Source organism: Dermacentor silvarum, chromosome 4 (genome assembly GCF_013339745.2).
Source record: "Dermacentor silvarum isolate Dsil-2018 chromosome 4, BIME_Dsil_1.4, whole genome shotgun sequence".
In the NCBI taxonomy this organism is placed as follows: Eukaryota; Metazoa; Arthropoda; class Arachnida; order Ixodida; family Ixodidae; genus Dermacentor; species Dermacentor silvarum.
Genome location: NC_051157.2, coordinates 6,673,970 through 6,690,939, shown reverse-complemented (window position 1 = coordinate 6,690,939; position 16,970 = coordinate 6,673,970). Strand labels below are relative to the sequence as shown.

Sequence of the window (16,970 nt, the reverse complement as noted above, 5' to 3'; positions counted from 1 at the left end):
CTATTCGAAGTTTTAGTTTTCGATTATGCCTCTGTCGTTTCCATCGGTTTATGAGGCTACGCTTGGCGTCCCAGAGATGCAGTAGATGTGAGTCAACTGCCGGGACGTTGTCTGTTAGCGCCACCTTCTTGGCGGTCTGTCTATATAGGCCATCCGTATTTGTTCTGCCGAGGTTGCCGCATTATTTAGCTGGGTGTTTGGTTGATTCTGCAATACGCTTTCCAGTCAGTGATTGTTGCTTGGCCTCGTGGTCGTCTAATCTTGGGTGAGTTTACCGAAATGCTTATGATGCTGTGGTCGCTACCTAGGTTTTCTTCGAGGTTAGTCCAGCTGATTCGGTCTAAAGTATTTGCAAACGTGAGGTCCGGAAAAGTATCTCTGGTGACACTATTTCCTGTTCGCGTAGGAGAGTTCAGGATTGTGACTAGTCTCATATTTTGGTCCTCCATCACCTCCATGAGGTTGTGACCTTTAAGGTGGATACACACGCGAGGGAAAAATCCTGCCTGCTCCGTGGACCAAACAGTCACGTCATCACTTGAATCCGGCGCAGCTGAGTTAGGTCGCATTCCCACAGCCGGAGCGTCGTTCCCGGAATCCGCGTGCTTACTCTCGACTCCAACGCTGCGCGTTTGCATAATCGGCGTGCTCTATATTCCATAGCGCTGTGAATCCCTCAACAAGAGCCAAAAAAGTGACGGTTGCCTCTTCGCTTAGCGTTTTCTTGTGCACATCACTCAAGTTGAGGTCACGCAGGCTGCGCGGTCTGAGCAAATGGAAATGCACGCGCAACCATGACTCGCCTTTCCTGCTGCACCACAACAAAAGCACATGCGGTCGCTGCTGCGCACCAAAAATACACGTGGCTTCATGCAATACGCTATCGTAGCTACGCCAATCTGTCCAATGTTGACAGATTTGATGCTCACTACGCTAAATTGAGGTCAGACGACCGCCAAACGGACGGACGGGAATACCGGCGAGCATTTTCAATCCGGACCGCTAGCGGAGGAGGCCGGACTAGGTGAGGGCGGCACGTTTTGATGACGCGCGTGATACGTGATACGCCATCCGCTGCGAAAATTCCTCCTCCGTCCGGTCGTATGAATGCACCTTTAGGTGAGTCCCTCGGATACCCCTAGTCTGTGTGTGGCGAGTTGAAGTCCCCAAGTATTAATACAGTATAGACCACTTATAACGTAACCGCTTATAGTGCAGGACCGGATATAGTACGGTCTTTTCAGACTCCCGTTAATTTTCCCATAGCACACCATGTATACGCATACCGCTTACAGTGCAGCTGCGTGAGACGAAATACCGGTTGTAATGCGGCTTTCGCGGAAAAATCTCGCCGACAAGGGCGGGAGAGAGCATGCTTCTCAACAAGGTGCGTGCTCCCCTCCGGCGTATGCATTATTCAATGCAATAAAACTCCCGTTAATTCGGACTTATTTGGCTGCACATCGGTTAACTTGGACTACTTTCGGAGCTCGCTGAGCAAGAAGCGCCGCAAATGTGCGACGCAAAAGAGCAAGAACGGCGGAACTGAAACGAAGCGGCGGAGTCCGCATCGCCCCAGCCATCAGTTGAAATCGTACGTGAATGACAGCAACGCCAGAACGCTTCGAGCCTATTTGTGTCTCTAAAGCCTGTATTCTTGCGTTTACCGCCGCGCGTAACAGCGCGTTGGCCGCGTGCTTTCGTAACTGCGTAGTCGTCATCCCCGATCGCGTCGATAGCGGCCATGGTTTTCTCCGCAGGTGAACAGTAGTTTCGTTTTTACTCGGTACGCGCGTCGGCCGCGTGCCTAAAAAACTGCGTAGTCACCATCGATGATCGCATGGATAGCGACCGCGGTTTCGACGGCCAGTTGTTGCAGCGACTGGACGACTCGGTGAGTGCGTCGGGCGTGTACCTTCAGCACCGCAAAGTCGCCGTTCATAATCGCGACGACTCAGTGCGTGCGTCGGGCGCATGCCTTCAGCACCGCAAAGTCGCCGTTCATAATCGTGTTGATAGCGGTCACGGTTTTTTCCGCAGTGGTTGCGGCAAACAGTTGTTTCGTTTTGACTCGGTGCAAAGCTGTCGAGCTTGAAGAGCACCGCGACTACGTCGCGATTAAGTTTTCGCCAGCTCACTGGCGAAAACGTAATCGCGATGTGCGTACGATATTACAAAGCGTGTCTACATCCTTGGTCTACATGTTTTGCATACGTGCAGGGCTTGAAAATCGTTGTTTTGGTTATAGTGCGGTACCGCTTATAGTGCAGATATTCGCGACTCCGGCGCCTTACGTTATAAGCGGTCTACACTGTACTTTATCCTGATTTCGTGCTAGGGATTTTGCGTTCCGAAACAGATCTTTGAAATTCGCGGTTCGTTCCCTTGGGGGGGGGGGGGGGGGGCTATAGATGTTGATTATGATGGTTTTGGATTTGCTGCGTTTACAGGGCCAGATCGTTAGAATTTGGTGCTGAATATTGTTTGGGACATGTAGCTTACACTCACTGCAATGTCTTTTTGAACCAGCGTTGCGATTTTTGGGTGGTCGAGGTGGGTGTGGTAAACATAGCCCAGTAGGGTGTGTACTTTATTTCCGAGTTCCTAAATACATATTACGTCTGGCTGGATTGGCGCCGTTTGCATGAAGTGGGATAATGCGGCTATCTTATTGTGGAGAGTGCGACAATTCCATTGCCAAATTTCTAGGGTTTCGTTTGAATTTGGACGTCGATTAGCCATGATTAGTACCTTCGCTGTCCATCGTCTCTATAGCCTTTAGGCGCCGCGTTGGGGCTCCCGGGTTAACATTTGCTCGCTTGCGCATGGTGCTGCGTACGCTGTTGACGGATTCGTCTACATAGCTTTTTAAGTTTTGTAGCTCGGTGCACATTTGTTGTTGGAAATTCTGCATTTGCTGCGCTAAAATTGCGGTTTGATTGGACAGTGTGTCCTGATTGACGGGTTCTGGCTTCGCAGATTCCTTAGCTATCACTGGTTCCGTATTTTTGGGTATGGATTGAGTTTGGGTGGAGTGGAGTGCGGCCAGCTCTTGTTTGATTTCTGCTAAGCTAGCTTTAAGGAGTTTGTTTTTGGCAAGAATGCGTTGGTATTCGAGATTTTCAGTTATGGCTTTGGCAGTGGATGACGCAACTTGTGCCCCGCTTACCTGTGGGTTGGTTTGTTGCTGGCCTTTCTGTTGGGCTGCCCTGGACTTTGTAGAAGGTGTTTGGGAGAGGTTTTAGGGTTTTGAAGAAGGGAAAGTTTCGTGGCGGCTCGTGCTGCGATGTCTGGATCCCGATCGAGATCTCGAACTGAATCTTAATTGGTGTCTCGCTCGCAGAGTGTGGCTGCCAGATCCATGTCCGAGCCTCGGGAATTCTTGGTCTCTGTAGGCTGCTTCTTCCTCTTCCGAGCTGAACCATCGGGATCAATGTTTATGTTGCAGCTTGCTACTGGTATGTGGTACAGTTTTCGAGGATGGTTTGTTGCGCCGAGATGCGTTGGTGTGCTGCAGGCGATGGTTTGGCTTCAGTCTTCTTTTGCAGCTACGGTCTCCTGTGAGGTGTGGCTCCCCGCACATGACACAGGGCGGGGTGCATTGGTGTCCTTCCATGGGGTCCGATGTGCCACCCGTGTGGCACACTTGGAGTTCTGGTTGTGGGCACACGTCTGTGCGGTGTCCCCCTTGTTGGCACAGTTTGCATACTTGCGCTGTATTTTTGTAAGGGTAGCACGCTAGCTCTCCTCCTTGGTAGTAGACGTAGTGTGGTACAAACGCACTGTAAAAAGTGATCACTGCAGTCTTTGAGTTTCCGAGCATGCGGGCTTGAATTATTTCCACACCTTTGGATCGGATACGTAAGTTGACCTTGAGGGTGTCAGATGGAGTATGAGGCGGTATGCCATGCACTACGCCGCGCACAGCCTCGTCTCTGGTGGCCATGTACGCGTTCACTGCATGTGGCCTGCCGTTGATGACGATGGAGTTGAGTTTGCGCACTTGTTCCGCCACTTCTTGCAAAGGGGTTGATACGATAAAAATATTGGAGCCCGGTTTAATACGGAGCATGAAGTGCTCACCTTGTACGTGGCTGTTGCGTACTGCGATGACCGCTTCGGCGAGCAACGGGCTGGTGAGGGATCGGATTGGAAGTCCTTGGTGGGGTCTTATGACGACCTTGAAATCGTTGCGTGGGAGTGGTGGAAGTTTGCGGTATTTTGGCCGTCGTCGGTTATTCCCGGAGGCGTTCTGGGCTTGAGCAATTTCGGAGCTGGGTCCGTTTCTCGATGCTTGTTGTTGGGGTTCCTTTGCTTGCACTTTACGCTGTCGCAGGGTGAGTGCCGTTTGCCAGTCCTCTTCAGCGTTTAGTGTTCTTGTCGGATCTCCGCCGCTGTAGCTGCTGCTTGGTCCTATGGTCATGGGCTTGGATGCTTGGGGTTCAGTGTCACGGCAATCCATGCCTTTGGTGTCTTCTTCGTGGCCTCCGCGGTTCCGAGCTGGGGGATTCTTAGCGTCATCTGCGCCAGACGCAGGTGTTTGCGCCGAAATCTAGGGCCGCGTTCCTCGGCGTTCCGTCGGGTGCCGAGGAACGCGGCCCTAGATGGCAGCACTACGTAGGGAGAGCTGTCTTGTTACTGCTCAATCGCTTAACACAAGACGGCCGTGGCCAGTCACCTAGCTGAGTATCACCTACCCCGTTGTAACATGTGCTGCGGACAGCTCATCCTAACTAAACGTCTCGGCAATTTTCAGATTTGCAAAAAAAAAAAAAAAAACAGCAAAAATCAGGTTACACAAAACCGTTTGCATACCACAGAACCCCATGACGTTGGTATTCAGGATTTTCAGTTATGGCTTTGGCAGTGGATGACGCAACTTGTGCCCAGCTTACCTGTGGGTTGGTTTGTTGCTGGCCTTTCTGTTGGGCTGCCCTGGACTTTGTAGAAGGTGTTTGGGAGAGGTTTTAGGGTTTTGAAGAAGGGAAAGCTTCGTGGCGGCTCGTGCTGCGATGTCTGGATCCCGATCGAGATCTCAAACTGGATCTTGATTGGTGTCTCGCTTGCGGAGTGCGGCTGCCAGATCCATGTCCGAGTCTCGGGAATTCTTGGTCTCTGTAGGCTGCTTCTTCCTCTTCCGAGCTGCGATGATCACTTTCGATCACTTTCGATCACTTTGCGATGATCACTTTCGGCAATAGTATCGCCATCATCGCCGAAAGTGATCATCGCAAAATACGTGCCCAGCAACCACTTTCCTTTATTAAACATATGGGAAGGTCTTTCGACAAAAAAAAGAAGTTAATTGAAACCAATTATTTTATTATTAGGTGAAAGGGCATGTGCAGAGTACGCAAGAAGAGACAGAGCGGGACGATACATCACGATGTGGCCTTGGCATCTGGGTGACAGGAGCACCCCATGACTATCTCTGACGGCAGCAGTGGACTTTACAGACACTTGCTAGGAAACGTATTCGGGGTTCTGTGGTATGCAAAAGGTTTTGTGTAACCTGATTTTTGCTGTTTTTTTTTGCACATCTGAAAATTGCCGAGACGTTTAGTTAGGATGGGCTGTCCACAGCACATGTTACGACGGGGTAGGTGATACTCAGCTAGGTGACTAGCCATGGCCGTCTTGTGTTAAGCGATTGAGCAGTAACAAGACGGCTCTCTCTACGTCCATAATTATCCACCCACTTCGTTCATGACACCTTCTATGTGCGTAGCCCCCCCCCTTTCTCGTATCCATCATCCCACTCCTCTTCTTAAAGTTCTTTTCCTTTAGTCACTGTCACACTCTTTAACATTCACCGGGTTGTTGACCGGCGCTGCAGCCCCTAACATTCCTATATTTCTGTTTCTGCGTGGTCTTCGAGGCCATTCACCTATCTGCCCTCCCACCTGTTTGTTGAGGCTGTTTCTTAGCTTCCCTGGCCTGGCACCCCTGTCCTTGATATATTTTGCCGTGCGCCAATCAGCGTTCTGTAGATCTTTCCTTCTTGTCCCATTTTTTGTGCTGTTTTCATTCTTAACAGTACGTACAAACTAACCTAACCGGTAACTCTTCTCAAGTTTATTAACATAATGGAAGTCAGAAACAAGGGAAAGAAAAAGAAGGGCAGAAAGTGGGAGGGGGTGCTTATTAGGCGTTTCTATAGACAAGCAAGTCGCTATATTTTTGTATTGCTTTTCTTCCACGTAGCGTGGTCAACAATTCAGTCAAGTACCATACACGAGAAGCTCTTCGACGACAGGGAGGCCTGGTGGGGAGCAACAATGTCTTCAAGTTTTATACACGCGCTCGTCCTGTCTTTACCTGTGTGTGTAATTCTTAGCGCTGATCCCCCCTCAGCAATTAGGGTTAACACAATCCTTTATGAGTCAGTGGCACGCCACGAGTGGGGCTGCAATGTTTTGTGCATGGGAGAGAAGACGCCCCCATGACAAACCTTGCCCCCCCCCCCCCTCCCTGCGGACCACCACTCGCTCTCGCCTTGTTTCACACATTCAAGCTTTCCCTTTCATCCATGACACTCTTTCTGAGCACACCTCCTGAAACTTTGTTTTGTGGGAAAGGGGAGGAAGAGAGGGGGGAGGGGTCGTTAAAAAATTTCGGAGGGGGGGGGGGTCGACCCCCCCCCCCTCTGGCTACGCCACTGGGCCACAGCAAAACTCACCATGTCAATCTCTACATCTGGGTGGATGCTGCTGCGCACTGAAACGATAGCTTCGAAAACTGGGTCGATTGATGCATATCCATAGCTCAAACTGGATGTAAGAAGATAGGACAAGTGCTCCTCTTGCCTGTTCATTTATCACATATTATTTATCACAAAGAACAGATGGCTAATGAATCTGTAAATTTTTTTTAGGGATGACCCAGAGGAGATGCCTGCATTCTTGGCATCAAATGTTGCATCAGAAGACTGTAGACTTTTAAAGGTAGCAGGAAACCTGTTTGCTGTACTCAGGTAAGAGGAAAGTTCTACATCTGCTGCAGTGGCCACACAGCAGTGCTGGCTAACACTCCCAGGGCTAGGCTGTATGAGTACATGTACACAAGTACCTAAGAAGGCAGGCGAAGATAGAGCTAGTGCTGTAGCTTAGAGCATCGCCTAGTGCATCATGCAGATGTAATTGGTTTGAGTCCCACCAGGGGATGTATTCTGCGACGATCGCCTCGGCGATGCTATCGCCTTCGCGTGACATAGGGCTGAACCAGCCAATCATCTCTGCCGAATTTGCTCAACCAGCCACTCAGCGCGCGCCTGACGGCGATACTATCGTCGAAAGTGATCATCGCAAAATACGTGCCCAGCAACCACTTTCCTTTATTAAAAATATGGGAAGGTCTTTCGACAAAAAAAAAAAAGAAGTTAATTGAAACCAATTATGTTATTATTAGGGGTGTACGAATAGTCGAATATTCGATTGCGAATAGAATAATTCGATTCGCGACCATAGGTATACCGATATTTGAATATTAGATATTCGATTCGCAATATTCGATTCGCGAATCAAATATCTAATATTCGAATATCGGTATAGCTCCGGTGAACGACCCGACCGTGGTCGGTGTCTTGACGCACGCAGCATTCCCACGTTCCCACGGCGCGCAATCTTTATCGGTACAAGGTTCGATAAGGTCGACAGTACCGATCGAAATGATTAACACGAGGGAACAACAAAAGCAGCGCTTGTGGAAAGCACGGAAGCATGTGTGAAGATCGGGCCGATTGGCCACCAGAAGGCATGCTCATCGCATTGAATGCGCAAGTTCATTGTTTATGCTCGCAGATTCGCACACTTGGGAGCAACTGTGAAATGCGACCCAACTATAGACCTAAATGCAAGCATACAGAAAAACTTGGCACGTGTTCTCGCGGTAGTTGCCGGCTGGTTGACTGCGGACCTGAACGCCACTTCAACGGCCGTAAATCTAACCCGTACATGTCATCTCGACTGATCAATGAAGAGCCACCTGTAGGAACACAAGCTTGCCGCCATAGTTTGCGGCCCGTTATCACATCGGCTGGCGCTGGATTTATGTCATGGCCACACCATTGGTCACACTGTCTAGCCGGTTAGGCCTACCTCTCAGCGTTTCTCTCATAATAAAGATCTCTTCTCTCTTCCGTTAGGCCTAATCGGAGCTGCGCCGTCGTGTGTCGGCGACTAAAGTTACGGTTATGAATGAATGAATTCTGGGAGTTGTGCCAAAACCACAATTTGATTATGAGGCACACTGTAGTGGGGGTCTCCGGATTAATTTAAACCACCAGGGAATCTTGAACATGGCCCCAATGCGCGGGCCACGGGCGTTTTTGCATTTCACCCCCCCACACCTCCCATTGAAATACGGCTGGGATTCGATCTTGCGACCTCGTGCTTAGCAGCACAACACCATTGCCGCTAAGCCACAGCGGCGGGTAAACTTACGGTTACTGAATCAAAGCAGATCTATTCACAGTGGTCTCAGGACCCCGGAAAGCCGACAAACCACCTCGCCAACGAGAATGAGTGCACGGGATGACCGGTGCATGTTCACAGCCGGCATCTTAGTGAAATACTGTACGGTGGCCCCTCGTTCGAACGCCGTTCGTAGGCACACAACGGTCTGTTTTTGTAGCTTTGAGCAACCCATCACAAGACTAGCTTTACATTTACATGGCGGGCTCGAAAATATGTGACAGCCCACAGACGCCCCGGCTGCAGAGGCATTTACACATATGGCATATGGACGCGGACAAAAGAAAAAAAAAGGGGGGAGGGGAGGGGGGCGTCGCGCGAACTTACTGTGGGCCTCTTGATTTGAAAACTCTCCGTCGGCGCCGACCGTGGCCGACGTGTGGCGCCGATCACCGTGTGGAGCGATCCCGGGTGATGTGTCGTGCAGATTGGCCTTACTAAGCTGAAGATGTACCCGCAGAAACCACCTGCCGTAAAGATAGAAAAAACCCTCCAGTTTCCTGGAAGAACAACTGGAAAGCAATACTTTCTAAGCAACACACAATTGCCATTAAGCACTTTCTTATTTCCTCACTTTCACAGGGAAAAAAGCACTTAATTCTATTTGACAAACATTCTATCGATAAAAAAAACATTTGAGTGTTTAGATCTTCGTATACGAACGGATTTGTTTTCAGTATTGGCATACTAATTTGGTTTTCCTTTTAATAAGAGTAATGCATATTATACATCTCGATTAATAGGTACAGTACCTATGTTCCTGATAGCTAGCAAGATTCTGGTTAAGTAATGTGATTAGCCTCCTGAGCATGTGCAGCTCTGTTTTCTTTTGCACAAAATTTGGAAGCATATAAGTTTGGGTTAAACTTCTGATATTTGATATTCAATTTGATATTCAGCTTTTTGTCTTAATTCAATTCAAAATCTACTTTTCGTTATTCACACATCCCTAAATCTTATAAAGGCCCCAATCCATTAAAAACTGGGTAGTAGCAATGCGCAGTATTTTTTACAGGGAGGTAAATTTATTAAGGGAAAAGCCTTAGATGGAACATGGGTCGAAAAATCCCTTGTCCGGCGTTATGGCACCAAAATTCATACATGTGGCATGACGCATGGTGCCACAAGGTGGCACCTTAATTAAGGTGGAGTTAAGGCACTTGCACCCATGACCTTTGCTGGAAGTCGAACCCACGGCCTTTGGTGTTAATTAAGGCAAAGTTTTTAAGTCCCAGTTAATTGAGATATAGTTAATTAAGGCACTTGAACCCACATTTGGTGGGAGAAAACTAGTAATAGGAAGTAACAACGCATTCAAATGAGAATTTCAAGTAATTTAATGAATGTCTCGTGAGTGCGCAGGCTTTCGCATTCATCCTCCTTAGCGTATGCTAAAGTGACTGTCAGCATTTGTAATATTGTATTTTTGTTCCTGGGAAGAAAGTTCATGGATTGTAAATGTGCAGTATATACATTTTTTTCATAAAAAATTATCAATCTTATATGAATGCATCTGGCTGATACTATGTGAAAACACCCCCTGCTTTGAGCAACAGTGAATATCCAGGCATGAAGAAGGTCATAAAAACAATATTTCCTCACACTTCAATGTTGGCCAAGGAGCTCTGTCTTACGCAGTTGCTGCAAGGCGCATATTTTTCGCGATAGCGAAAGGATAAAAAGTTGGGCAAGTTGATATAACTGCATTATTTAACAACAGTGCCTGTTCTGTTCCGTTGCTTTATTCGTCTTTGTGTCTTGTCTTCTGGCACTGTCACAAAAATTTGTGAGAGCACTTTGATACATGTGTTTATCAACTTAATTATTGTCACAGTGCGGTCCCCCATTACACACTTTCTTTCTTCTCCAGCAAAGAGATTTCCAAGGCACTGAAGAACTGTCACAACTCTCAGGAAAAGGCAAAGCTGCGTAAGCTCAATGGGACACTAGTGGAGTTTGCTGAGGGAAAGGGCCACTCACTGCAAGAGGCTTCCAAGAAGCGGCCTAAGCCACAGAGTGCTACTTTCCATGGTGCTGGACTTGTGGTTCCTTATGACAGCAAAACTAGTGTTGGCTACCGCAAGATGCCTCTCTCAGACAGTAAGCATTCCCTCATTCTTAATCTTAAGTGGCTACGTCCCGCTTCTCTACGGGTTTGCTGTGGTCTTGTTGAGGTTCTTCCACTGCATGTGCCCCTTCCCAAGTGTCTTTGTGCTTGATGCTGACGCACATATAAATTGTTTATCTTCATTTCGATGACTGTTTTTCACTGTTTAGCCACTGTTACAAAGCTATTGGTCGGTCCAAGACGTGCCTGCATTGCAGTGGCAGGTCAGTAGGAGTGCGGGACAGCCTGTCCCGTGCCCAGGCAGTCAGTGTCAGAGTGTTTTCGTTTGGACTTACAGATCACAGTGATGCTGAATTCTTGCAATCTGAGGCTTCATTGTGTTGGGTGGCCTAAATGGTCTGTAAAGTTTGCCAACCAACACAAGACATGTTGGTCAATTAGGACTTTGAAGGACCTGCCGTATAGGTTGGTTGGTAACTCGTTTATTCCACTTATTTGTGCTCTTATGCACTGCTGTGGAGAAGGGATGGGGGTTAAGAGGACCAGAGTCAATGATCTCCGCATTCTTGAGTGGGCTCGGAAGCAGCAAGTGTGGCGTGGATCCGATCGGGCGCCTTGTCTTGCTTAGAGATGCCACGTAGTCGGTACCCCATTGGTGGTGCCGCCGGGTACCGGAGTACTGACAGGAGAGCCCGCCACAGTTCCATAGTGTGCTCTGGCAATAGTTCATAGCATGCTCTGACGCGTGCTCTGGCGCTGGACACGCCCATGCAATGGTCCCCGCTATGTGCTGGAGAGCGCTTTGGTCCGAACCGCGCTGTAAACTGGACAATGCCAGAGCAGGTGGTCCAGATCAGCCCGATGCTGCCACTGGAGGCAGGTTGCAGGTTTTGATGCTGACTCTCTATTGCATCCGAGTCGACTGAGAAGGAATGGGGTAAGCAGCATTCCCGTCTGGATACGCCTGATGACCACAGCGTCCCTGCGAGAGAGTTCTTGGGAGGGGATAGGGGGTATGGATAGCGGTTTGACGACCGCAGCCAGATAGGTAGTGCGTTTTACCCTGGCTTTTTGCAGCGCGAAGGTGGTATTCAGTAATGAATGGCGTAAAGTCAGGTAAGATGGCTGGCTATTACCGTATTTACTCGAATCTAGGCCGACTCTGATTCTAAGCTGACCCCCCAAAAGTTCAAAGTCAGAAAAAAACAAAAAAACACTTACCTCGAATGTAGGCCGAACGAAAAAGCGAGGACAGAATTCGCGAAATGAAACAGCATTTATTAAATATGAACATGCCGAGCTCATTCTATGTCACCATCGCTGCTAGCCTCGTCGCTATCTTCCTTACTGCTGATAAATGTTCCAGGGTAAATGCCATCCTCGTTGCGGCGCACGCAAAAAGCATCTCTCATGGCCCCCTCCAACGACACACGTTTTTCTTATTGATGCCAAAGTTCTGCCTGGCTTGAGCGTTTGACGATGCCTCTACGGCTAGCACAACTACCTATTCGTTAGAAAGCGGCACTATAGTGGCATCGCCTGTTTGGTGCCATTACGATAATGCCACACCGCGCGCCGATACTACACCATACCGATACGATGCAGGTCAAAATGGCGACGTCTAGAGTGACCTAGAATATAGGGGAGTGTCCAAAGCGCCGGCTCTGGCGAGGGCCTTTTTCTGTGAACTGCCGCGCGGCGCCGCTGCTGCTCCGGACCCGTGGGCTTTTCGCGCTCGCGAAGCGCGCGGAAAGCGAGGGTCGTCTGCTATGCGCTGTAGTTTTTTGCGTTCAGTTCCATGCAAAGCACTTACAGTCTATATAACTTCAACAGTGTGGTGCTGCATGGAGCTTACCCATCTTTGAGCGTTGTCTTTGTGCTTGGGCAGCAAGACAATGCAAAAACTAACGCACCAAACTCTTCAGCATGGACTAGCTCCGGTGCTAGAGTTCGGGAACGGTAATGCGGTAACTGTGCGTGCGTAGAAACGCGCTAAATGAACCCGCGCAAGGAAAGAACGTAAAAAACTGTATTCACATGAGTATGCGGGCAATAGCACCATGCTTGCAAGAATAGGAGTAACAACGAAAGTAAATTACTCGCGAAGTCAAGTGAAATACTTACGGGCGTGCAGGGAGCGCTTCGCTCACCACTACGCGCTTTTTTTCTCACGGTCAGTAGTGGTTTAGAGCCATATGCATATGTATTTATTCATGAATTTTTTAGCCTCCAGAATACTTTATTATGAACAGAGCGCAGTGAGAAGGTGTAAGGGCAACAAGAGAAGGAGCAGAGATGGCCCTAACGCCGCAATAGTGTTGGTCTATTGCGCTTTAGAGATAGCGTACACGAACAATTCTTGCTGTATGCTATCTCTTCAATACAAATTTCGCGCACGATGAACCTTATGGTTCACCGTGAGCGAAGCTTGTTTCAAATTCAGACATTAGAAAGAAAAGCCATTCCAGCCAATAGATAAACTAACCTTAAAAAGGTGAACAAATATATATTTTTCCACATTGAAATAAATAGATAACTACTACTGGCCTAGCTATTTACTCATTTCTTCTGCAAAAGTTATTGCTGCAATAGCCTTGTTTTAATAATCCGTGAATCCTCTCTGAAATTACCAACATGTAACTTCTCATGATATCATAGTTATTGCTTAACGTGTGATTTTTTACGTAAACTAACAAGCATTCATGGCGCATGATGGTGTTTGTGCTTGCATTATATTGAGTGGTAAATCGTCTTGAAAATTACAATCTTTGATGCACTACTAATATCCCTAAAATAGTTACCTTCAATCAGTACAACATGAAAACTTTATGGTCTGGTGACTAGTTGCCTCTTTCATTACGTAACTATAAGTACGTAATTATTTATCAGAAAGTATATTTGCTGTGTACGAACCAGCGAGCATACGCAATAAATATTCCTAAAGTTACTTTCATCTTAAAATTCGCTTAGTGTTTGCGCTCTTGCAACACAAGAAGGCGAAAGACGAGTTGCACATCAGTAATGCATCACGTTCGTTTTCTGACGTTCGCTCGTAATTATGAAATGAGGCGTACGTACACAATGTTGTACTGTTAGCGTTTCATTTATTTTGGTTTGTTTTGTTTATTGCCGCTGTATATTTCTCGCGACCCTTTACCTACACCGTGGTAGCTTAGCGGCTTGGCAGGTTGGACTGCTAAGCTTGAGGACGCGGGTTCGATTCCCGGCCACGGCGGCTTACATTTCGATGGAGGCGAAATGCATGAAACACCCGTGTACATAGATTTAGGTGCACGTTAAAGAACCCCAGGCGGTCAAAATTACCGGAGCCCTCCAAAACGGCGTCTCTCATAGCCATATTGTGATTTTTAGATGTAAAACGCCAGAAATTATCAGTACTATTATTACCCTTTACCTGTGCTGCCAGTTCTTCTTGATATATGGGTAAGTTCGACACGTTGAGATCGAGATTGTCATTCAACACGTTCTTATCGTCACACCCACATCATCAGAGGGATTTCTGGCTGAAAAATGCGGGTTTGCACCACACGTCATATTGTTGTTAATCGCGACGTGAATGCAAGTACGTATGTCTAGTTACTAATGCTATGACCCATCAGTCATCTTAGTCACACATTTGTGCCTTTCCATGCTATACTTCGGTATATATACCAAGCGAATAAGACGCGAGAGTTACGCGGTTTGTACAATCGAATCTCGATAATTCGAACTCCAAGGGGCCTGAATATTTGTTCGAATTAAAGGAAGGACGTATTTTTGAAGTATTCGAGCACCATAGCACAATACACGAACGGTGCGATTCGTGAAATATCGCGGCGCACAAGTGCATAGCGAGCGCAACAGCCCACGCCCGCCAACGCTTGGTTCCCGATAACGGCAGAAAACGAAACTTCAGGGAGCGGGTGACGCCGCCATGGCGACGGGCGGGCGCGTGCGACGACCGTCGAAGGTGAGGGAGGAGGCCGGCAGGGAAGTGGATTTGGCAACTCCGCCGCTTCGGTGGCAGTGGCTTCAGTGGCTCCCCTCGCCCTCTCTCTCAACTCCCTCGCAGCTCCCTTACCTTCGACTGTCTTCGTGCGCGCGCACCGGTACAGCCGGCCCGGCGCAGATTAGCCCGCTCCCTGAAGTTTGGTTTTCTGTCGTTATCGGGAAGCAAGCGTTTGCCAGCGTGGGCAGTTTCTTTGGCCGGACTGGGCCTCCGCCGCAGCATTAAGGGGTCTCTCCTAAGCTTTTGCTCTATGGCGGTGTCGGAGCAATGCCGGTCGGAGGCGCCGCCGCGTTATTTGGCGTGCTGCTAAGAGTATTGTCGGTCCGCGGTATGTTCGAATTAACTGTCGCAAATTCTTTCGCGTTCAAATTACCGAGCGTTTTCGCCCATTGAAATACACATAACTTTGACGGGACCACAGTGTCAGTTGAAATAAACCGGCAGTTCAAATTAAGCGTGTTCAAAAATTAACGAAAAAACGAAAAAATTAACGGAGATTTGACTGTATTTATTTTTGGTACCGCGGCCCCACCGACGGACACATTCTGCTTCCCAAGATCCAGTTAAGGATTTCGCCTTAATACAGAAACAGCAGAACGCGGGAGGCAGTCTTGTAAAACAAATTGAATGCATGAAATAAAAGAAAGGAAACGATAGGGTGTAGAAGCGTTGGCATCAGCTAGCCATATTGGCCTCGTTTTCCTGGTTATCATCGCGATCTCCAGCTTATTTTCTCCTGCAGCACGTTCACGTTGATCATTCCACACATAACTAAATGAAGTAAGAGTGCGGTAGGCGTTACTCGAACAGCCGCGTAAGCGCGGACCAAGCGAGCTAGAAGGATATAGACAAAACACCCGTATTCACAGCGTTCGGATTACCGAATTACCGAAGCGTTCGAATTACCGAGCGTTTTTGCCCATTGAAATACACATAACTTTGACGGGACCACAGCGTCAGTTCAGATAAACCGGCAGTTTGAATTAAGCGTGTTTGAATTAAGTGTGGTGAGTCACTGCGGTATTGCCTTGCGGTGACGTGGTACTTACTATATCCCAAATTATTGCAATGTTGGCTAATAGCAACTACAATATCAGGCTCGTAGCAGAGGCCCGTCGCCTTGGCGTGACTTCCGCAGCGGAGAAAGCCCACGGGTCCTGTACAGCAGCGCAGCGGCGCGGAAGTTCACAAGAAAAAGTCCTCGTTCCTCCCATGCATTTGTGCGGCGCTTTGGACACTCTCCACTCTTCTAGGTCACTCTAGCGACGTCCCTCGTGTACTTCAGTTGGCTACTGGTGCGGCTAGTAGCGGCTGCGATACTAACTTTTTAGATGGCGCTAACTATGCACCATATTTATTAGTTTCAGTAAAAACTGGCGCGTTTTTTTTAAATCCTCGAATCTAAGCCGACCCTAGAGTTTCGTATATGATTATTTAAAAACAACTATCGGCCTAGATTCGAATAAATATGGTAGGCTCTTTGGCTTGTGCGGAGAGAAGGTGTGTGCGCGGAAGCCTGTGGGCCATTTCATTGCCAGGGATCCCGCTGTGTGCAAATATCCATTTGATTATCACTTGGTGTCCAGGACTTCGGAGTTGGGTGACCTCTTGTCGGATATTTCGTAGTAGATCGTCGCCATAGAGGATGTTGGCACATGCTCTAAATGCTGACTGTGAGTCCGTGTTGATGTTGTGAATGAGAGCTGTTGTGTTTTGCGCAGTCACTAGTGCCATGTGCACTTTGGTACGACTGTAGATTGCTTGCACCTCTGTTTGAGTGCTGCTTGGAATATTCGAGGCTTCATGCAGTTGCCGGATGGTAAGGCAGCGTCAGTGTATATAGCAAGTTGGTGTAAGTGCCAGAGATGACGCTTTGTATAAGCCAGCTGTCTGCCCTTTTGTTGCGGGCCTATATTCGTTGGTAGCGGTTTTCTGTCTGTGATTACGGTGTGACACCATGGCGGCACGCGTTGAAGAAGTGAAGGTAGATCTGTGGTGCTGTACCCCAGCCTTGTCAGTAAATGCCTACCGGCATGGCTTGAGCAAAGTCGCACCTCTTGCTGGTTACTGTGTGTAGTCAGTAGCTCACTGAGGTCGTTCAGACCACTGCACCTTTTCAGGGCGTCCAGTCCCATGTACTTTGGCAGGCCTGTAATCAGTCTCAGTGTAATCAGCTGGCGGTACTGGCAGTCGCGGTACACGTGACCTGCTTCGCCACAGTAGTAGCAGAGAGGACGGTTATCCGACGAGCGCCATACACTTGCCTTAGTAGCGCTCTGTCTTGAGTCAGGTGGTCGGTATGTACCATGAGCCGGGTAGTGGATGTGAAGAGGTGTCCGGGAACAGATGTGTAGCCTGGTCCACTGTATGCATGATGGGATCTGTAGATGATGGCGCAGGAGCCCTCAATGCCGCCGCATAT

The 16,970-nt window shown here is 48.4% G+C and overlaps 1 protein-coding gene across 1 annotated transcript in view; it reads left to right on the top strand.

The window, feature by feature from the left end:
* LOC119449369 (histone PARylation factor 1) overlaps window positions 1-16,970 on the top strand; it is a 51,787-nt gene that overhangs the window by 6,975 nt on the left and 27,842 nt on the right. The window contains exons 5-6 of the mRNA XM_037712539.2: window positions 6,875-6,973; window positions 10,342-10,571. Coding sequence (XP_037568467.1) covers window positions 6,875-6,973; window positions 10,342-10,571 — 329 coding nt within the window. The remainder of the gene's footprint in view (window positions 1-6,874; window positions 6,974-10,341; window positions 10,572-16,970) is intronic.